This window comes from Dama dama, chromosome 18 (assembly GCF_033118175.1).
Source record: "Dama dama isolate Ldn47 chromosome 18, ASM3311817v1, whole genome shotgun sequence".
Classification (NCBI taxonomy): Eukaryota; Metazoa; Chordata; class Mammalia; order Artiodactyla; family Cervidae; genus Dama; species Dama dama.
In genome coordinates, this window is record NC_083698.1 from 78,715,249 (window position 1) to 78,738,114 (window position 22,866).

Genomic DNA, 22,866 nt, shown 5'->3' on the forward strand with positions numbered 1-22,866 from the left:
GGCAGTTAGCGCAACTTTGTAGAATGCAACGAATCTGCCAGAGACTGCAAGAGCAACCATTGTAATCAATCACATTTTCCTTTTTCAATAAGATTTAACATTTCACTTTTATTGAAAATGATCATGTGAATTTTAACCAGATTTCTCTCCTTTCCAAAATATTCCAGGATGACATAAAACTATTTCTATTTTATATTAAATGTTGTTGTGTCTAGAAGTGTGATATGTATGTGATGTTTTCAGTGTAAACATGTTATGTGTCATTTCTAGGCAGAAGAGGAATTTCAGAAAGCACAGAAAGTGTTTGAAGAGTTTAACGTTGACTTACAAGAAGAGTTACCATCATTGTGGTCAAGGTAAAGATGGTTCTGTATATGTTATAAGTTCAGGAATAGGGAATATTACTTGTCTTATTTCCTGTGATGCTTTGGCACTCACTGTCCAGTAGAAGTGTTTGATAATCTGTAATTTATGATATGGTAGCTTCTTACCACATGTGGTTGACCTTGAACACTTGGAATGTATCTAGTATGACCTGGGAACTGAATTTTAAATTTATGTTGTTTTGTTTCAATTCATTTAAATTTAAATAACCCAATTTTGTTAGCTACCACATTGACAGCACTGTTTTAGACTTTTATTTCTCAAGTAGAGATACAAATCTCAATTAGAGGCATTAGGAGAACTATCCTTAACCTTGAAATTTAAAAGAGAAACTTTTAACCCTTGGAAGAACTTTTTTTATTTCAAGGGGTCATCTAGTCTCTGTCTTTTATGTGAAACCTCTACTATCAGCTCTCACCTGTTAATCTGAGCTTCATTCTTATTTTATACATGAAATATTCTTCTTTTTTATGGGTACTCTGCATTTCTCATTCCATTAACTTCAGTTTTCCCATTTAGTAGTAGAATCAAGAAGTTGCTGGGTGAAGTGGGGCCTTATGTCTCAGTTTTCATCAGCACACCCATGCTACCACCCTGAATAAACAGGATTGTGTTTGTCATGCAACATTGCTTTAAGTAAAATTCTAAATCTTGGTTAGGATGTGGAGGACAGGGAACACTCCTACACTATTGGTGACATTGTAAATTGATGCAGCCACTATGGAAAACAGTATGGAGGTCCCTCAAAAAATTAAAAATAGATTTACTATATGATCCAGCAGTCCCATTCCTAGGAATATACCTGGACAGAACGATAATTCAAAAAGATAGTTGCACCCCTATGTTCATAGCTGCACTATTCACAATGGCTAAGACATGGAAGCAACTTGAATGTCCATCAACTGAGGAATGGGTAAAGATATGGTTCGTGTATACAATGGAATACTGCTCAGCCATAAAAGAACAAAGTAATGCAATTTGCAGCAACATAGGTGCACCTAGAGATTATCATGCTAAGTGAAGTAAGTGAGAAAGACAAATACCAGATGATATCAAATGTAGAATCTAAAGTATGGCACAAATGAATATATGTGTAAAACAGACACAGACTCATAGACAGAGCATGCTTCTTCCATTGAAGGGGGCTGAGGGGGAAGCAGTGACCAGCTCACTGGGGTGAGACAGGCTTCCCTCAGGGCAGAGGGGAGAGTGTCCTGGCCTGCATTCTGGGACTGCAATAGGCTCAGCTGTTAAGCCTTTCCATGGTTTCCAAGAACAAAGAAACCTCTTAATGAAGAAATTAAGTTGGTCTTAACAGCTAACCAGAAGGGCCCTGAGGATGCCTCAGACAAGAACTTTGGGGAAATGGTAATGTCTCAGAGTCCCTTGTTAATGAAGAACTTGTGAAATGAATCCTCCAGATAATATCTTATAGCTGATATTGTCAAAATATCTGACAGCAGATAATATCAAAATTCAGAGCCTGGTGCTCTTTGTGGGTGTATATTTTACTGCTGACGATACCAGTTTTTTGTAAGTCAAGGTTATAGTCAGAATGTGTTCTTCCAGTAGAATGAGTGCCAAATTTGTTCATTCACTAGTTTGTTAATCTGCTTATCCGTTCGCTCATTCAGTCATGGAATATTTACTGCATTGCCTGTTCTGTGCCAACTGCTATTAGGTGCTGAGTCTGTTCTTGTGAACTAGCCAAAGGCAGTTCCTGCTTTGATAGAATCTCTGATTTCATAAATAGGAGAGAATCACTATATGATAAGTGGCATCAAAATTACTGACCATTTTTTCCAAAATTAAATACATCCTTGTTGATTTGACTTCTGAGTTCTCAAAGGAAACAAAATCTTAGAAAATCATAGATGTTTGTCTAGTCATTCTAAATAAGGTGTTTCTTACTAGTACTGTGCCAATTATTTTTCTAAATAATCATTGAAATAAACAAGCTGTGTATCAGGAAGCAATTTAGAGATAGAAGAATGGGGATTCTTGTTTTTGCTAAATGTATTCAAGGTTCAGTGCTTTTAATAGAAAATTCCATATGAGTAATAAGAATAAAACAAGCTCCAAGAAATAAACAAGCAAATTCAAAGGGTCAATAGATAAAGGAACTAAGAGAGATTAACTCAGCTTTCATTAATGGAAGATAATTTAAAAGCAGGTGAGATGCTTACTCTTTCCCAGCATATTTACAGAAGTTTTGTGTCAAGGGTCTAGAAGGTCCCTGCATAGGGAAGCAGGTCAGCAGTGCCCATCAAAGCTGCTCTTCTCTGTGCCTTTCACCTGGCATTTACAGTCAGGAAGCTTATTCTGAGGAAATAGTAAGCTGGACACAGAATTCATTTCAAAGATCTTCATTAGGGTTTTGTTTGGTATAGTGAAAAATCGATGCAAATAAAACAATAACCACCAATCAACTTCAGCTGGGCTTCCACCATAGCTCAGCAGGTAAAGAATCCTCTTGTAATACAGGAAACACAGGAGATGCAGAATCAGTCCTGGAGTCGGGAAGATCCCCTGGAAGAGGAAATGGCAACCCACTCCCAATATTCTCCTTAAAAAATCCCATGGACAGAGGATCCTGGTGGGCTATAGTCCACAGGGTTGCAAAGAGTCAGACATGACTGAATGACTAATCACAACTTCAGTTATCTCCCCCTTCCCCATCTGCACCCACCTTCTATTTAAATCTGATCCTCCTTCATGGCAGCCTGTTTGTCTTCTCAAGTGGATGTTTGCAGCTGGCACAGGGCCCACCCTACCCTCTTCTCTTAGTTCCTTCAGCTGTTTCTGTCCAAAGCTGCTAAATTTTGGTATTTAATCTTGAGTGGCCTTTTGTATTAATGTGAACAGTCACATGCTGTTTTGAAATCTGCTTCTTTCTGTCTGCAGCATGAATGAAGCATATGTTCATAATAAACTTCTCTATCTCAAAATCTTTACAAAGTACATATCTAAAACACAAAGTCTTAGGGCAGTGGACCTAGAAGTGTTATCTCTGAACCAGCAGCATCAGTATCACATAGAGCTTGTTAGAAATTCATCTCAGACCTGAGGTTCCCTGGTGACTCAGATGGTAGAGTTTGTCTGCAGTGCAGGAGACCTGGGTTTGATCGCTGGATTGGGAAGATCCCCTGGAGAAGGGAATAACAACCAACTCCAGTATTCTTGCCAGAAGAATTGCAAGGACAGAGGAGCCTGGCGGCTACAATCCATGGGGTCACGCAGAGTCGAACACAACACACACGCACACACACACACATCTCAGACCTATTAGATCAGAAACAAATCTCCAAGTGATCTTGATGCACATTAAAGTGTGAGAAATGTTTCTTTGGGTATAAACCAGATATCAGGAAAGACTGTGTTTGACACCAAAAGATGGTATTTTTGTTCATTAACGGATCAGGAAAGGTTAGACCTACTTTGGGTTAAGTATTTTTATTTAATCTAGTGTTACTCAAAATTATGTAAAGAAAATCTGTTTTTTAATATATGTAATAGCCATTAAAAGAACAGTTTTGCTGATTGCTCTTTCTCTTCTTTCCTCTTTGTATTTCCACCTGGTAGACGAGTTGGATTTTATGTCAATACTTTCAAAAATGTCTCTAGCCTAGAAGCCAAGTTTCATAAGGAAATCGCAGTGGTGAGTAATGATGATTATTTTTCCATATGGGATATAAAGTAGATGAACATTTATTCTGGAAGCAAATACAATGGCACATACTAAGCAAAGAATTTACTCTCTTTTGTGTTTCTTTCAGTAGTGTGCTTTGACTCAGTAATATTTCTGCATTGTTTTGTAGTGACCACATGTTTCTATAAATCTGGTTCAATTTGCGCTTTCATGAACCCCTGCCTACTTGTTACAATCATACAATTGTTTTTATTTTTTCAGTCAATTTTTAAAGTTGGATTTTCAAGTCTTTAGGCTGAGGAAAAATGTGTCTCCAATAGATAGTTAGCATTTGTATCATTGAGTAATATTTTCTTAGTTCAACAGGGTGGTTGTATCACTTTATCTCTAATAGAATCAATGTAAATAATAAGTGTGTGTTTTCGCCTCTATATTCTGGTTTATATATATGTTAATTTGTGTCTGTGGCCTTACAGTTTTGACATGAATTTTAAATTGGACCCAATTCAGACATTAAATTATCCTGAGACCATCCATGCTATCATAAGATCCTTAATGTTTCAATAAACAATTCCTTCCTGGGGGCAGTAGCCTGAATTTGCGGCAGAATGACTTACAATTAATAGACAAGTGACATCTGTCTTCCTAGCTTTGCCACAAACTGTATGAAGTGATGACGAAACTGGGCGACCAGCATGCTGACAAGGCCTTCACCATTCAAGGAGCTCCCAGGTAGGCGATGTTCATGAAAGCCAAGTTCATGTGTGCATTCCTTTAAGGCAAAAATCTACACCCCGTACCAGCATCTTTTACTCATCCTACAAAGATCTAAAATCAAGGAATTTTTCCATCCAGAGGGTGATACCAGACTTAGTTCTGTGCTTTTACATTGACTTTTAGCCTTCAGCTGTATCCTCATGGACTTTTGTCCCTACAGAGTGCTATCGACCTCTTTTTGCTTTACAGCAATGATGTCAATTTCTTGCATACAAATTCTAGTTTTGTGCACTTGTTACTTTATTTGGAGAGGAAGAGAATTCCCTAAACCCACAACAATTAGTCTTGTTATTTATTGGGTTGGCCAAAAAGCTTGTTCAGGTTTTTCTATTACCGTATTATGGATTTTTCTGTAATATCATACATTACAAACTTTTTGGCCAACCCAATATATTGGTGTTGATACCTTTAATGAATCCTTTTTGGGAGAGGCAAAAGGAAGTAAGTGAGACCTCACCATTATCTTCCCTCCTAACTTGATCTTGCAAACACTGCATTGTTTGGGTTTTGTTGGACATTGGTTTGGTTTTATTTTGAGTGAGCCTGTCAGATGTACCAAAGGCTCAGTGATCTGTAGATGAATAGTCTACAGTGCCAGGGTTTGGATTCACAGCATCTTACTCTTATGATTTGGGAATCCCTTTTATCCATCCTTCTCAGGCATTATGTACTCAGGCTCATGAGGCTTGGGTTGGAATTCAGAGGACTCAAATTTTACTTTTCTGACTTTGCAGTTAATTTGCTCTGCCTTCCTGGAGGAAGTTCAATAACCTTTCTGGATAAAGGGCTCATTTTTAAAATCAATAGGAATAAAAACATGCTATTGAACCAAACAACTTGTAAGGAAATACACAGTGCCGACCTTCTGTGTTTACGATTTTAGCATCCATCAATGTATACCTGCAGACCCATGCATTTATAAAAACAGTGCTCTTACACAGGCACTGCCTCCATGTATTAGTGTTTGGAACCTCCTGGAAACAGCTAATTTTCACATTTGATGCTATTTGGTCTAGATGTACATGTAGTCCCTACCCTGGCTGCTATACTAAGTGAGCATTAAGTATATTGTCTTAGAACATTGCCTAAAAGAAGACAGGAAAGGGGCAGAACTATTGTGTCCAAACTGAGAACGAAATGTAATAAGAATATCACAATGACTTTTGGGTGATTTAGGAAGGAGGTACACGGGGAAGGCGGCTCCCTTATACAGAGATGAAGGGACAATGGATACATGTATATGCATTGCATATACTGCATCGCAGTTCACCTGAAACTACCACGTTATTATCTGCTATGAAAGTGAAAGTTGCTCAGTCGTGTCCGACTCTTTGTGACCCCATGAACTATTCAGTCCATGGAATTCTCCAGGCCAGAATACTGGAGTGGGTAGCCTTTCCCTTCTCCAGGGGATTTTCCCAACCCAGGGATTGAACCCAGGTCTCCCACATTGCAGGCAGATTCTTTACCAGCTGAGCCACAAGGGAAGCCCATTATCTGCTATACCCCAACACAAAATAAAAAGTTTAAGATTTTGGCGGGGAGAAAGGTATCTGGAAATTTCGATGCTGCTGAATCAGATACAATGAAGAGAAAATGGGGCCACAACCACTTAACAAATGTTCTTCATTTTTTTCAACATTCCTCCGCAGAACGAGGTGGTGAGTGAGCTCAGTGGGGCCTCCATTAGGCATAGACTGGTGGCCGTGCTTCCCAGGGAAGACCATGATTGGCAAGGTTCCAATCATGTGTATGTCCGTGTTCTGTCCACGGAACCCATTCCCTCAGCCCGTTGAATCTGTAGACCCTCCTGCTGTGTACGTGCTCATTTATTTGGGGGTACAGACTTGTTCCCTCAATCTGTAGAGTTTAGAAATTCTTAGAGAGTAGGATGTGTCCCCAGTGGTGGATTAACCATTGCATTTGGGCTGATCACGAGCATCTGGCCTGGGGCCAGTAAACATTACAGACTCTCATCCATCACATAATTCGTTTGCACATGTCTGAATTGAGTTATTGTGCTCTAAGGTGTAGAAAGAGAGACAACGAATTAATTTCTAAATATTATCAGAAAGCACGCCTACCAAATCTTAATGAACATTGTCCTGGGGATGCCTTTTAATAGCCAATTTATCACTTGATGGGGCAGGGCAGGTTCTGCTATAGATTATGCCATAGCAAGTTTCTCTTATAAATCAAAAGTGAAATTAGTTCAATTAGTTCAGCTTATGTTTGGAAGATTCTTGCAGAGCCTGTTTGGCCAGTGGGAAGAATAGGAGTTCAAATTACTAAGGCCTGAATTTGGATCCACGAAATTTTCCAGTGACGTTAGGGATTTTTTATCCTCTCTGTGCCCCACTTTACTTACCTGTAAAGTGGAGACAGTTATGCTTTGGGTCTTGTGATCAGTGGAGGTAACGTATGAATGGGATCTTGCAGACAGTGGACAGTAAATGGCACCAGTTATTGCATCACCATTACTAATAACCAGGATGAACGGGAAGGGGGAGTAGATAACCAGTAGTTCCTGTCAGGCCTGAGGACTTCTGTGAGAAGGAGGGCCCCTGAGAAGTAAGGACGGCTCTGTAGAAAGCGGATTGCTCACCCTCTGTGTTCGTTCAGCGACTCGGGTCCTCTTCGTATTGCAAAGACGCCTTCGCCACCTGAGGAGGCTTCACCCATCCCAAGCCCGACAGCAAGTCCTAATCACACGTTGGCACCTGCATCTCCCGCACCAGTCCGACCTCGGTCACCCTCGCAGGTAGGAAGACGTCACGTGTATGAGGGGGACCGGAAGAACCCAGGCTGAGTTGACCCCACCTGGGATAACCCCATGGGGTGCGGTCATTGACAAGAGTTTTTAGTGTGAGCCTTGGCCATTGGGATCATCACTGAGGAATACACTTCCCTTTTTTTACTCAGAGTTTTATGTTTCCTCACATACCCTCTGCTTCAGTGGGTTGAGACATCTCTTTCCACGATCTCAACTTCCTGAGGCTTGCATGATCTCTCTTCTCAGCATCCTGCACTTTTGAGGCTCTGTTGAATCCTACCTTCTCCACGTGGCCTCCTTGCTGTTAGTCTTTAGGTCACACCTGGAGCAAGAACGGCCGTGATTTATTTCAGTTCACATTTGATTTTTTGTATCACCCATGGTATATTGTGCACGCACTCAGCAAAAGTGATGGAACAAGTGATTGAAAGAAACAGAAAGGGCCAAGCAAAGGCAAATGTAGAGAAAAACAGCCACCCTTATTGTTCCTTCTTTTGGAGAAAAGGAAATTCCTGTGGGGAAACTTGAAGTGTCTAATCCAGCTCAGGCTTTCTTGTGTGTGGTTGAAACTAAAGATCGTTGCGAAAAGATGTGAATAATGGATAGAGCTCTACAGTGCTTATTTGTTGTTTATTCGCGAAGTCATGTCTGATTCTTTTGTGACCCCATGGGCTGTAGCCAGCCAGCCTCCTCTGTCCATGGGATTTCCCAGACAGGCATACAGGAGTGGGTTGCCACTCCCTTCTCCGGGGGATCTTCCCGACCCAGGGATCAAACCTGAGTCTCCTGCATAGGAGACTGAATCTTTGCTTTGCTTTATTGTCAGGCAGATTCTTTACTGCTGAGTCACCTTTCCAAAATACTGGAGTGCTGAGTGAGGTGTATAATGCCCATGGTGGTCTCACTGACTCTAGTGAAATCTTGCTAGATTTTAGTTCTAGAATTCTAATGTGCTGCTAAAGGGAGAAATCATTTGCAGTTAACTTTGGAGAAGGTATGGCAATAGTTTGGGCTTCCCAGGTGGCACTAGTGGTAAAGAACCTGCCTGCCAATATAGGAGATATAAGAGACGTGGGTTCAATCCCTGGGTCGGGAAGATCCGCTGGAGGAGGGCATGGCAACCTACTCCAGTATTCTTGCCTGGAGAATCCCCACAGACAGAGGAGGCTGGCTGGCTACAGTCCATAGGGTCAGACAGTCGAATGTGACTGAAGCGACTTAACCCGCACGCACGTATGGCCTTATTTTAACTTGAGAGGCACAGGTACGTGGCCCCGCAGTGCTGTGATATAGCACTTGTGTTAAGATGGATGGAGTCTCATGGCCTGAATTTTCCTCATTGGACCATTACTTGTCACACCCTAGCTACAGGACCCATCCAAGCAGGCATTCTTTGCCTGAATCAGGTGGGATGATTTCTCAGTGCAGGCCAAAATTTGAATCAGGGATCAATCTCATCCTCTGGCTCTGTTCCCAAGACATTTCTTCATGTCTCCCGTGCCATCTTCTGCTGAATTAAACCCCTGTTTGTTTGTGTGTGATGTTTCTTAGACAAGGAAAGGGCCTCCTGTTCCGCCTCTTCCTAAAGTCACACCAACGAAGGAGCTACAGCAGGAGAACATCATCAGTTTCTTCGAGGACAACTTTGTTCCTGAAATCAGTGTGACCACACCTTCCCAGGTGAGCATCTGGATCAGAGCTGGGATGTCCATGGACACTCCATGGCAGAGGGACTCTCAGGACTCAGCTCTGGAGAAGGTGGCAGATGTGAGAGCCAATGGTAAAATTTAGTTGTTATTCAGATTTGCTTTAATTACCTGATATGTGTGAAGGGTTCTCAAGTGAGAGATGTACAGTATTTGAAAAGATTCCTTCTTTCCATTGTTAAGAGCTGTGCATCATTACTATAGAAAGTTGGGAAAATACTAAAAAGTGTAACGAGAAGAATTTTAATAGGCCCTTAAATCTTAGCACTCTGACATAGCCACTGGTGCATTTAGGTTTGTGTGCTGTGTGTGTTTAGTCGCTCAGTCATGTCTGACTCTTTGCAACTCCATGGGTTGTAACCTGCCAAGCTCCGTTGTCCATAGGATCCTCCAGGTAAGAATACTGGAGTGGGTTGCTATGCCCCACTCTAGGGGATCTTCCCAACCCAGGGATGGAACCCAGGTCTCCCTCACTGCAGGTGGATTCTTTACCATTTGAGCCACCAGAGGTTTATTTTCTTTTACTTTTTTCTAAGTACATATCAAATTTTGCAGCACAAAATTCAGATTGTATTGTTGTATATTCCTGACTTTTCTGTTTAATCTTATTGAGCATTTTTTTCATATCATAATATTGTCTTTTCCAAAAAAATCAAAGTTTGACCAGAGTATTTTATCAGATGAATGTAGCCAACCTCTGATGGTGGCCACACTTGCACTTTTTTGTTACTTTATCAGCACCTTGGTGATATCAATATATATTAATACAGAAGTGTTAAGTGTTAGTTGCTCAGCTGTGTCCAACTCTGCAACCCCATGGACTGTAGTCCACCAGGCTCCTCTGTCCATAGAATTCTCCAGGCAAGAATACTGGAGTGGGGTGCCGTTTCTTTCTCCAGGGGATCTTCCTGACCCAGGGATCAAACCCAGGTCTCCTGCATTGCAGGCAAATTCTTTACTCTCCGAGCCACCGGGGGAGCCCTGGTGTATATTAACACATGTTTGTATCTTTAATTATTTTTTTCACATTGCTCCTTAGTAAAGAATAGGAAAATGAAATTCAAAGAGGTGAATATTAAGTCTTTTGACCTTTAGTAGGAGTAAATGGATCCATTTACGTGACTTGGCAAAGAGAACCACCTGTGTTCCCCCTGGTTTCAAAGACACCTGGGTGTGTGTACCCATTTATAGCGACCCTCGATGTTATACCTACACCTGTCCCAGCTTGGTTTTCCTTTGCCTCAAGGATAATCTTGACTTAGCTGCTCCTCATGTCATCAAAGCCATCTCTTTGTTAAGAGTGAATGTCCCCAGAGATCATGCCAATATCATTTCCTCCTGGTATTCTCACAGTCAGAAGTAATTTTAACATTTTGCAAGGGGTGCAAACATAACATTGTAATTCCTGAGTACATAAATAACCGCTCTATGTCCAACATCCCAATTACAATTGCATCCTATCAATAATAACAGAAATCATGTACTAAAAACAGGGGGTTCAGAAAATAAAAACTTAAAAGTAGTGCAGTGGGACGCCATAATTTCCCATCTCTCTCTAGAGGGTGTTTATGGATCAGTGCAATGCCATTTGCTATTGTTTTCCTTCTCCTGTTGTTTGTAGGAGATTTGAATTTGGTAAGCTAATTAGGGCTTGAAATGTGATTTAGTAGCTCCTTTGAGGAAAGGGAATTGCATGTTTATCAGTGCATGGACCAGTAATTTCTGTGGATACACAGATGCCCCCAGGGATAGTGGTCTTCAAGCCAAATAATCTTACCCGGCATCCACCATGGCCCTGGCACCAAACTGGAGAAGTTTTCTCATCCAAGTTGTTCTGTGCCTTTGTACTTCTAACAGCTTGTTCTGTTTTTAGCTTCATCAGTTTTAAAGTGAGAGTGTTTTAGAGTGATAAGACCCTTACTAAAGTTGCTTTCAACTTGACCCCTCAAGAGCATCCTCTCAATTCCATCTCCAATAAAGAATATGGTCACCCAGAAGCTGTGTGTGCTTAGCTGAGGACATCTCCATGTAGCAGCCAAGGCCACTGAAGTAGAGAAAATGTGACAAGTAGTCTAGTTCTGAAGTAAAGACGGGATTCAAAGATGTTCTTTCTTTGAATAGTGTTTTTTTATTTGCAGTTTGCTGGGTCACATAAGGGTCCTTCACAGCGGGCGGAGGGGGAAGAATCAAAGCACTTTTAAAAAGTACAGATGCCAGAAGAGGTGCCTAAGTCCTTCTAAGAGGGTTAACTTTGGCTGGTGTCATTGAGTGAGGGAGATTGATGAGCAAAATCAAGAGTTAGGGGAGAGGGTGAGGAGGCACTTGTCAAACCTGAAATGTCTCCAGCTGTGGCCGCTGCAATGACACAACAGCGGATGGCCCCGTACTTGCCCCAGCTTGGCTAGCCTGTGTTCAGGCTCCCCGGCTGTTGGAATGGAAAGGGAAGGCATCTCCCCACTAGCACCATTTCTAACTTACTGGCTGGGTCAAGTCCACCAGCGTGCCAGGGGACTTTGAAGGAAGAAACCCCCAGAGACATTATGGGGGTGCCTTTGGGGGCATTTATCTTGATATATGTTGTTTTCTTTTAATCTGGGGAGGAGGCAGAAAAGGGTTTCTATCTTTTTTTCTGGGTCTAAGTGGCAACACGGCTGTAGCAGGTGAACCCCAGTGTATTTGATGGGGTCAGATGATGGAAATGAGTTGAAGTATTTCCATCAACTCAGTGGCTGTGAGTCTCACATCACCATGTTAAGACCGAGGGTAAGGCAAGGATTTATATTTCAGTCTGCTTGCTCCCGTATTGAAGGATATTATCTAGCTTTATTTAATTTTATTTATTTTTTCTTTATAAAAGTATATTTGATTTACAGTGTTGTATTAGTTTCTGCTGTACAACAAAGTGATTCATGTGTGTGTGTGTGTGTGTGTGTGTGTGTGTGTGTGTGTGCTAGTCACTTAGTTTTGTCCAACTCTATGCGACCCCAAGGACCTTAGCCCACCAGGCTCCTCCATCCATGGGATTTCCCAGGCAAGACTACTGGAGTGGGTTACCGTTTCCTTTATATATATATAATATATATATATATAACATTATATATATAAAAATATATGAATATATATAAATTATATATATATTATAATATATATATATTCCTTTCAATCTTCCTTTTAAAAATGTTTACCAAAAATCCACTTCCTTAGAGTATCTGGTGCGGGGAGAATGAGAGATTACTTGAGAAACTCTGATTTAAAGAAAGGAAACAGGGATTTTGTCACAGAAGTTCCCAGAGCCTGAACTTTTTTGCTTTTTCATTGTGAAAAAGCAAAAGAAGATGCAGCCCTCCCAGCCTCCTGTGACCAAGGGGATCTCAGGGGAGTAGATGGAAAATGTTGTTTTCAAAGAATAATGCAGGTGTGCACATACGCACACACACCCACGCAAAGGACCTCTTGTTTTACTTAAGTCACTGGGAGTTAAAAATAGGGAGGGATGGGAATATATATGTAATATATATTCCTTCATGTATATATTATATATATTTATATGTTTTATTTTAATATTTTTAAATATTTAATGAGTCATTTTAGATTTAACAAATAGGTTTGCATCCTCAGTTTGCTATTTTTATCATTTGCTTAATAGGGAAGAAAAGGATTTATATGAATCCCACCCAGAAGTTCAAGATGTGATGAATGAAACGTCCCTTGTCTCTAATGGATGTATTTCATACACCCTGCTTCATCACAGCAATAATTCTCTCTTGAGTTGTCCTGGGGTTGGAAACAGAAATCCGTCAGGTCTACAGAGCCCTCTAATGGCCTAAACCTTAACTGTAGCATGTGGACTCTGGAAATACGTATATTTCCCAGAATCTTCTCTGGAAATAGCCATATCTATGGACAGGGACTTGCCTGCCTGTCTAGACCACAAGGCTGATTTTGTTTTTCTGGTTCTGTGTTTACAGAAGTGGACCTGCCACAGGACATACCCATCCCTCCCTATTTTTAACTCCCAGCGACTTAAATAAAACAAGAGGTCCTTTGTGTGTGTGTGTGTGCATAGGCGCACACCTGCATTATTCTTTGAAAACAACATTTTCCATCTACTCCCCTGAGATCCCCTTGGTCGTGGGAGGCTGGGAGGGCTGCATCTCCTTTTGCTTTTTCACAATGAAAAAGCAAAAAAGTTCAGGTTCTGAGAACTTCTGTGACAAAATCCCTGTTTCCTTTCTTTAAATCAGAGTTTCTCAAGTAATCTCTCATTCTCCCCTATCAGATACTCTAAGGAAGTGGATTTTTAGTAAACATTTTTAAAAGGAAGATTGAACAGGTCCCTGGAAACCAAATTGTGGCAAAAAAAATTAAGATTTTAACAGGAGACCAAGACCAAAATAGCACAATCATGTATATACATGTATATATGTGTGTGTGTGTGTAAACTCATATGTGTATATAAGCACACACACACTTATATGTGTATGTGTATATATATAGATATATATGTGCTTCCCTGGTGGCTCAGTCATTAAAGAATCGATCTGCAATGCAGGAGACCTGGGTTCTATCCCTGTGTTGGGAAGATCCCTTGGAGAAGGACATAGCAACCCACTCCAGTATTCTTGCTGGAGAATCCCCATGGACAGAGGAGCCTTGCAGGCCACAGTTCATGGGGTCACAAAGAGTCGGACACGACTGAGCAGCTAAGCACAGCACAGCACGTAAAAATGTATATACATGATTGTGTTTTTTGGTCTTGATCTCCTATTAAAATCTTCCTGCTTTTTATACAGGTGGTCAGGGGGCTCTCCATATAAACAATCTGAGTCACATGACATGAGCATATCAGCAGCATCCTAGTGGCCAATCTCACGGGATCCCCTGAGTGAAATGATGTGCTGGCCAGCAGGAACAGTCTGCTCACCAGCCACCTTCTTGGAAGCAGGACTGGCCACCAAGTTTCAAGACAGCCTGGTGGTTTATGAGTCCCAGATTCCTGGGATGTTTGGTGGACCCTCCCTGTGGAGTTATGGAGGGACAGTGCTCCAAAGAGGAGAGATGGGGGCCATGCCCACGCAGATCCTAGTCCAGGGGTGTTCTGCTCGGAGGGCATGCTGCTCCCACCACCAGTGTGTATGTGCGTACTCAGTGACTTCAGCTGTGTCCATCTCTTTGTGACCCTATGGACTGTAGCCCAGCAGGCTCCTCTGTCCACGGGATTCCACAGGCAAGAATACTGGAATGGGTTGCCATGCCCTCTGCCCTCCTCCAGGAGATCTTCCCGACCCAAGGATAGAACCTGAGTCTCCTGCATCTCCTGCATTGCAGGTGGATTCTTTACCATTGAGCCACGGGGAAGCCCCACCCCCCACATACACAACCAGAGTATGACCTAAAAAATTTCAAGGAAGGTGCTCAGAAGTGCAGGGACCTCTTGAGCGGCAGGGCTAGGGGAACAGGGTTCCTTCTTGCTTATTTTCCTGTCAATTGGCAGTGAGGAAGAAAAGATGGCTTGTTTGAGGATTTTTTTTTCATAACAGATACCCCAACTATTTGCCCTAAATCTATTCTCAGCGTATTTCCTCTCTTTGATACAGCTTTCCCATTTACAAATCCAGAACGATTATCTTTTGAACTTTCCAGCTTATTCCTCCAAGCCCTCCTGTCACCCTGCTAAAAAGCAAGACATCAGCACAGCCTTTAAATTGAGTGACTGTTGGGATCAAGTAAGCGCTATTTATTTACTTTGCTACCCTTAGCTCTCTGTTCTCCAACCTGAGGCTGTATCTTACGTTTTAAGTTCATGAAATCTTCCTATCTTGCCTAGTAAATCAAATAGAAATAAATTTTTCAGTTTGCAAAATAGGTTCACAACATGGCCCTTTTTCACCTGTTCTGATGGGGCCAGCCTGAAATTATTTACACGTGCACCGCTCAGTTCCTGGGTATCTGTAATCTGCCTTAAATACCATGCTGGCTATTCTGTCCAATATAGCAGATTTCTGGACCAGCTGCTTCTTCTTTCAGCTGATATTTATTTCAAAGTAAACACGTTAACATTCTTTGAGGACAAGGAATTAATAAGATGAAAATTGGAGGAAAAAATTAGTGCCTTTCAATGCCAGAGTCAGTCAGTATGGGTTGAAATTTATTTCTTTACATATGGCGGTGCAGTAGTTGAAAAATCTAGCTTTATTCTACTTAATTGCCTTTGTACCTTAATGAGTTGTCCATCTGTGTATGGTTCTGTTTCTGGACTCTGTGGTTTTCCTTTGATCCTTTTACCTACCTTTGTGCCAGGACCACACTATCTTGATGACTATCTCTTTATGTTGTCTTGAAACCAAAGTGGGTTCGGTTAGTCCTTCAACTTTGTTATTCTTTTTCAGAGTTGTTGTGGCTATTCTAGGTTCTTTGAATTTCCATATGAATTTTACAGTCACTTTGTAAGTTTCTACAAACTTCCAGGACATTGGATTTGATTTCTAAGCTGTTGTCATAAAGCACCACAAATTGGGTGGCTTAAAACAACAGGCATTTATTCTCTTGCAGTTGTGAGGCTAGAAGTCCAAGATCGAAGTGTCAGCAGAGCCATATTCCCTCTAAAGGCACTGGGGGAGGGTTCTTAAATGCCTCTCTAATTTCTGGTGGTTGCTGGAAATCCTTGGTGTTCTTTGGTGTGTAGACCCATCATCCCACTCTCTGTCTGTCATCACACTGCATTTTCCCCGTGTGTCTGTGTGCTCCGTGTCTGTGTATCCAAAATTTCCTCCTCTTATAAAGATGCCAGTCATTGAATTAAGGCCCATCCTAATCCAGTGTGACCTTATATTAATTTCATCACATCTGCAAAGACCCTATTGCCAAATAAGGTTGCATTCAGAGGTTCCTGATGGATGTGAATTTTACAGGGGACTAAGAGGCCCAGTATTCAACCCAGTACAAATGATTGGTTATTGCATTGATTCTATAGATCAATTTGGGGAGCACTGACATCTTAATATTCATTGGAAGGACTGATGCTGAAGCTCCAATACTTTGGCCACCTGATGCGAAGAGCCAACTCATTGGAAAAGACCCTGATGCTGGGAAAGATTGAGGGCAGGAGGAGAAGAGGGTGACAGAGGATGAGATGGTTGGATAGCATCACAAACTCAATGGACATGAATTTGAGCAAGCTCCAGGAGATCGTGAAGGACAGGGGAGCCTGCCGTGCTATAGTTCATGGGTTTGCAGAGAGCTGGACATGACTTAGGGAGTGACCAACAACAACATCTAAATAATATTGAATTGTCTGATCTGTAAATACAGTATATGTATCTATCTATATATCTCTTTTTATGAAGATCTCTATTTTTGCCATGATTTGTTATGTTTAGTGTACAGGCATTTCACATCATTTGTTGTGTTTATCCCGAAGTATTTCATGCTTTTAGTGCCACTGTAAATAGTATTTTAAAATTTTCAGTTTCTGGGTTTTTATACTGTTAAATATAAATATAACTGATTTTTATGTGTTGACACTAACATGCAAATTGTTGCTTGCAATCTTGTTAAACTCAGTATTAGAGCCTTAGCCTTTTTGTAGAATTCATTGGATTTTCTATATAGGCGATCATATCTTCTGTGAATAAAGATAGTATCAGTTCTTCCTTCATAATCTGAATGCTCTATAATGTGAATTAGGTCAAATTGGGTCATAGTGTTGCCTATATCTTCTATAACCTAATTTATTTTCTGTTTGTTCTACTATTGAAAGTGGACTATTGAAAGTTCCTCTGCAAAATCATGCATTTTTAAATTTCATTTTGTTGTTTTCTTGACTCTTGCTTCATAAATTTTGAAACTATAATTGAATGCACAAATGGTTAGGAATTGGCTTCTTTTTATTTCAGGAAATGATCTTCTTTATTCCTGATTATATTCTTTGATTTGAAATCTACTTTGTTTGTTGTTAAATGTAACTATTCCAGCTTTCTTTTTGTTAGGTTAGTGTGTTTATCTTTTTCTCTCCTTTTACTTTTAATCTATTTGTGTGTACATATTTGAAGTTAGTTTCCTGTAGACAGCATCCAGTTGTCTTGATTCTTTAAATTCAGTCTTACAGTCTCTGTCTTTCATTATATTATTTAGAGCATTTTCATTCAAGGTGATTGTTCATATGGTGAAGTAAAATCTAGCACCTAGGTCATTTTTTGTCCTGTTTTAGCCCTTCTGCTTCATTTATCTGCCTTATTTTGAATTAATTTATCGTTTCTATTATTCTCTTATTTCTTTTGTTTGTTAGCTATACTTAATTATTTTGTTATTTTAGTGGTTGCTTTAGGGCATAAATAAGTTGTAACAGTCTACCTTCAAACAGTAGTATACTATTTAGGGTATAGTATAAAAACCTCACAATAAAGAAATATTTATATTTCTTTCTTTCTGATTTTTGTGCTATTTTTGTCATCGAGTTTACTTTTTAATGTGAAGTAATTTCACATTACTTTGTTATTATTTTTGTTTAAGCAATCAATTACTTTTTAAGAAGATTTAAATAATAGCCAAAGTCATTATATACTTACCTACGTACTCCTATTCCTGATCCTCTTCATTTCTTTGTGTGGATCTATATTTCTATCTGGTATCATTTCTTCTGCCTAAAAAATGTTCCTTCATGCTAATTCTAATGCAGATCTGATGGTGATAAATTCTTTCTGCTTTTGCATGCCTGAAAAAACTCTTCATCTCATTTTTGTGTTTTAAAAATATTTTCAAGAGGCACAAAATTCTAGCTTCTTCCTCTTAGTACTTCAAAAATATTGATTCACTATCTTTTTGCTTTCATTATTTCTGAAGATAAATCTACTATTGCTTTTATGTCATTCCTTGTAAGTGACATGGCTTTTTTTTCTGGCCACTTTTAAGAATTTCTCTTTAACACTAGTGTTGAGAAATTAGTTATGATGGGCTCAGATGTACTCCATGTGTCTCTCATCCTCTTTGGCTGGAGGCTGCACAAAACTTGTACTTTTCGTGAATGGCAGGAATCCGAAAAAAGCAAGTCAACCGTTCAAGCACATTTCAATCCTTTGCTTGCATTATTTTCACTAACATCCCTTGGCCAAAGCATGGCACATGGTCACCCCCAAGTGACAGGATAAGGAAGTAAACTCCATCTATCATGAGGTCAAGGCAAAACTCAGCATAAGGATTATGCTCAAATTGTACACCTATATTGGAAGAAGTCCAGTACCTTAATTGTAAACTTAAGATGTCCCCAGCCAAAGCTGCTTCATGAAATATAGCACAGATTATTATCATTGGTAATATTGGGTATCTTCCCTCACTGTGGTCTCCACACCTAATCTCCTTTCTTAGATGCACATCCCAGGTCACCTCTTCCAGACTTTCAGTGGTAAAACAGTAGTTGACATCAAGCTCCCAAAAAGCTTTAAGAATGTTGGGACCTCACTGGATCTACTCCAGGGGTGATGCAGGTGTAAGGAATGAGAAAAGAGTAATTCTCTTCTGTTATGTTAGGGAAATTACACGTCACTGTGTTTTGACGTGTAGTGACAGCATTGAGTACTTCAGTGCTCTTTTTTAAAGGGATACTGCATAAACAGGCAACCCTCTTTTCTCTCTTTTTGTAGCTCTGTTAAATTACTATTTGATATGAGTGCCTTAAGGGATACCTCTCAAGATGAAGGAAGCAAAACCAAATAGAAATCAAGCCCAAAGTATCCAGTTACACGTTTTGAAGGCAGCCAAACTGGTATAGTGGATATTTAATGACAGTAATTTTACACAGATCGACATTGTTACTAAAAGCAGTTAGTAACAATATGGCTTCCATTTCCATTTTGAGTATTTTCAAAATACTATGTTTAGTATATTTCTTGTATTTGTTGTTGATGATAGTCTTTCTAGGTATTATTACTCTCATTTTGTGCATGAAGAAATGGAGGCTCAAAGAAGCTGAATTAACTGCCCAACAAGAGTAGCAAGTGGCAAAGTTGGGGTGCAAACCCAGATTTATTTCAAAGTCAAAGCATATCTCAGTATAGTCTGATGTTTTTTTTTTTAACCCTTGATCTCTAAATTCCCATTTGAGCTTCCTTAAGGGGATCTGTTTGTCTCCTCGGGCACTGATGGGCGTATTTGTGTAGATCAATTTTTATGGAGAACTTGCAGATATCAGGGGTCCCTAAGATGTGGAAGCGGGTCTCTGCAGCAGTCTGGAATAGCACTGGAGTCAAAGGACAGTAGAAAACCTGGCTCAGTCCGTTCTACTAATCCCTGAGTGGGAAAATGATGCCATCTGGCCCTTGACTTTTTTTAAGGATTAGCAGTGCCCAAAAAATGTGCTTTGGGGGAAGATAGTAAAGTAGTTCTTTAAAGACAACAAAGTGCATTAATGTGAGTTAATGTTCAGATGTATCAAGTTCATAGAGCAGTGTCTAGAGCATTCTAAGTGTAATGTGTGTTTGCAAAATCGTAAAAATATAATTTGTACCAATATACAATTGATGAAAAACAAAACTCCTGCAAATTTTTAATAGAGGCTGAGGGAATCAATTGACAGTTTTGTTGTTGTAATTATTAAAGAGGGATCTCAGAAGAACTTTATCCTTGTTAATTTTAAAAGTCTATATGAAGAATAATCATGCTACTGAATAGATAACTCAAGACAATATGCAGGATGTATAAGCAGATTTCCTCCTACAGTGAATATGGATACCCTTAAAAAAAGTATTATCTGTAATGCCCTTATGGTTATCATACATTTCTAAATTTTTAAGTTTTATATCTATGATCAACATTAATTAAAACAACTCCTGTTTCTTAAATTTTTTTCTCCATACATCTCTATTTTTATATAATACTATATCCATTGTTGTGATCTTTCAATCTCTAGACAACAGATGATCTATATTGAGGCTTATATCAAGTACCAAACATATGTAACTTGAATCATGTGAAAACTGACCTCAGTTCTCCCACTGTGGTATAGTTTATGCGGGCTGACCGTCCCTGTGTAACCCAAGCCTGCGTTAGACCAACTTCAAGCCCATGCTATATCCTGATCTCACAATAAATGTGTATTGGTGGTATAGTGGTGAACATAGGTGCCTTCTATAATAAATGAATTAACATTAGTGTTCAGTATTATATATTTTTTTGCTATTATTATAGCAGGACTTTCATTCTCTATTTTGCTTGCTTTCTTTCTAATCTAAGAATGTTATTAGTGTAGAAGCTCATTTTTCAGTGAATACTGGGGTATATGTTTTCCTCTCTTTCATTCCCTCATGAATGCAGTTGAGGCAAACAATATTATGGATGAAGAATGGATCGTATGATAACTGAGTCCTGGGATGGGGGAGAGGCAAGTGGGATGAGGTCACTATAGATACTGACACCTTCCTTTTTAAATCTTAGCTTCCCAGGGGGCATCACAGCAGTGAAATGACTGTAATGGTTCCAAGTCTTAGCTCATTTTATCTACTTGTTTCTCTGTAAATCTTGACTTGAGTTTACTGAGCTGGCAGAGAAGGAGATTCCTTGAATTTTGGTGGCTTTAGGATACATTTCTCAAAAATTCTATTTGTTGCCTGAACTTGGAACTAAACAAAGAATAAGGATTGGAGCCTGGGCCATGTACCTGAGCAACTTGGGTTATACTTAGCCAGAGGTGGCTATTTCCCCTCTCATCATATAAAACTCTGGGAGCCCATGGATAAGCCAACTAAATGGTAAATTATCGAAGCATGCTTTGGGAATATCAGCTAAAATTAGAGGATTATGCATGGATTAGATCATGAAATCTGATCAGATTCAAGCTCATGCATATTTTATTTTATTTCAACAGAATGAAATCCCTGAGGTGAAGAAAGAAGAAACCTTGTTGGATCTGGACTTTGATCCTTTCAAGCCTGATGTGACCCCTGCAGGTTCTGCTGGAGTGACCCACTCACCCATGTCACAGGTATCAAGTGGATTTTTTGATGGTTGGGGCTGATAGTTTATAACCTTTAGTAAAGCTCAGGAAGGCATTTCCCTGATCCCTCTCCCTTTCACATGACTATTTCTTTTCAATTGACAAACATATCCTAATGGGAAGGAAGGGTAGAAAGAGGACTTGATCAAAGTCAATTATTCTCAACCTCCCCTACTGTTAGCTTTCTGTATCCACAGAGTTGGGATAACACACATTCCAGTTTGCAGGAATCCTCCATCTCAGAGTTACCCATAGTTCCACATTTGTACTCAGCAGTGTCCAGGCTTGGATGATACATTCTATGACTTCCCTCAGTAAGACTCTTCCTCTTGGCTTAGGGTTTAATCTTCTTACTGTCTTCTCTACTGTTTTGCCTCATACTTTGCAAATGAAGTCATTTGGCCATCACCATGAGATTTTGTCCGAACAGGAATCTTCTTCAGTCCTGATTGTTCTGAACTTGATGCTAATACTGATGATGCCTATGTGGTCTTTGTTTTTAATTTATTTATTTTAATTGGAGTATAATTGCTTTACAAAGTTATGTTTCTGCTATACAGCAGTGTGAATCACTATACATGTACATACACCCCCTTTCTCCTAAGCCTCCCCTCCGTGCCCACCCCACACCCCACCAGTCCAGGTCATCACAGAGCACCAGTCTGAGCTCCCTGTGCTATACAGTGGCTTCCCACTAGCTAGCTGTTTTACACGTGGTAGTGTATACATGTCAATGCTTCTTTCAGTTGGTCCCACCCCCTGATGTTTACATGATCTTGATGATAATTTGATGCAGAGTTAGTCCTGCTTATCCATGCTTACCCATGTTCACAACTTCCCTCACTCTCAACATTCTTCCCATTTCAGTGGTTATTATGATCATCATGTCTATCAGAGAGATACTGGTAGTGGGTGCTGAAATGACCTGTGGGTAACTTCTCGGGAATATAGTTACTTTACAGTCATCTATGCTAATGGAAGGCAGTTAACTCAAAATATTTGCTACCCAGAAATTGTTTTATGTCAGTATTTTTGATGTGATTGGGGCCTCACATTTGAGTCTGGGAAAATCCAAGGATGCTAGAATATAATTCAGATTAATTAATCCAAGTGTAGTGCAAAACTCAGCTTAGATATTGAGACCCAGCTCGACTTCTTGGTCTTGAGGCCTACTTGATACCTTTCGGTAAACCACTGGGACACAGACAGCTAACTGTGACCTCTGGTAAATAAAGCATCTCGCTAATCCACACTTTGTTCAGAATGTGATTGGATTTATACAAGCCTCCATGTTGTGATACTGAAACAATAAAAATCTGAGATGTCAATAAAGCCTGCAATTGAGTAGATTAGATGCTAGTCTGAAAGGTATTTAGCAAAAAAACAAAAAAAAATGGGTTTCTTAGATGAATGTTTCAGGAGGTTTTATTAAAATTCCCTTTTAGGATATTCATGACATGCTTTAGAGTATTCAGTTTAGTTCAGTTGCTCAGTCATGTCCGACTCTTTGCAACCCTATGGACTGCAGCACACCAGGCCTTCCTGTTCATCACCAACTCCCAGAGCTTGCTCAAACTCACGTCCATTGAGT

The 22,866-nt window shown here is 40.0% G+C and overlaps 1 protein-coding gene across 2 annotated transcripts in view; it reads left to right on the top strand.

Annotated features, from left to right (window-relative positions):
- The window catches only part of AMPH (amphiphysin), a 213,883-nt gene that overhangs the window by 143,083 nt on the left and 47,934 nt on the right, over nt 1-22,866 (top strand). For both annotated transcript variants that reach the window (XM_061165675.1, XM_061165676.1), the window contains exons 7-12: nt 271-356; nt 3,967-4,042; nt 4,683-4,765; nt 7,433-7,571; nt 9,135-9,263; nt 21,147-21,263. In XM_061165675.1, coding sequence (XP_061021658.1) covers nt 271-356; nt 3,967-4,042; nt 4,683-4,765; nt 7,433-7,571; nt 9,135-9,263; nt 21,147-21,263 — 630 coding nt within the window. The remainder of the gene's footprint in view (nt 1-270; nt 357-3,966; nt 4,043-4,682; nt 4,766-7,432; nt 7,572-9,134; nt 9,264-21,146; nt 21,264-22,866) is intronic.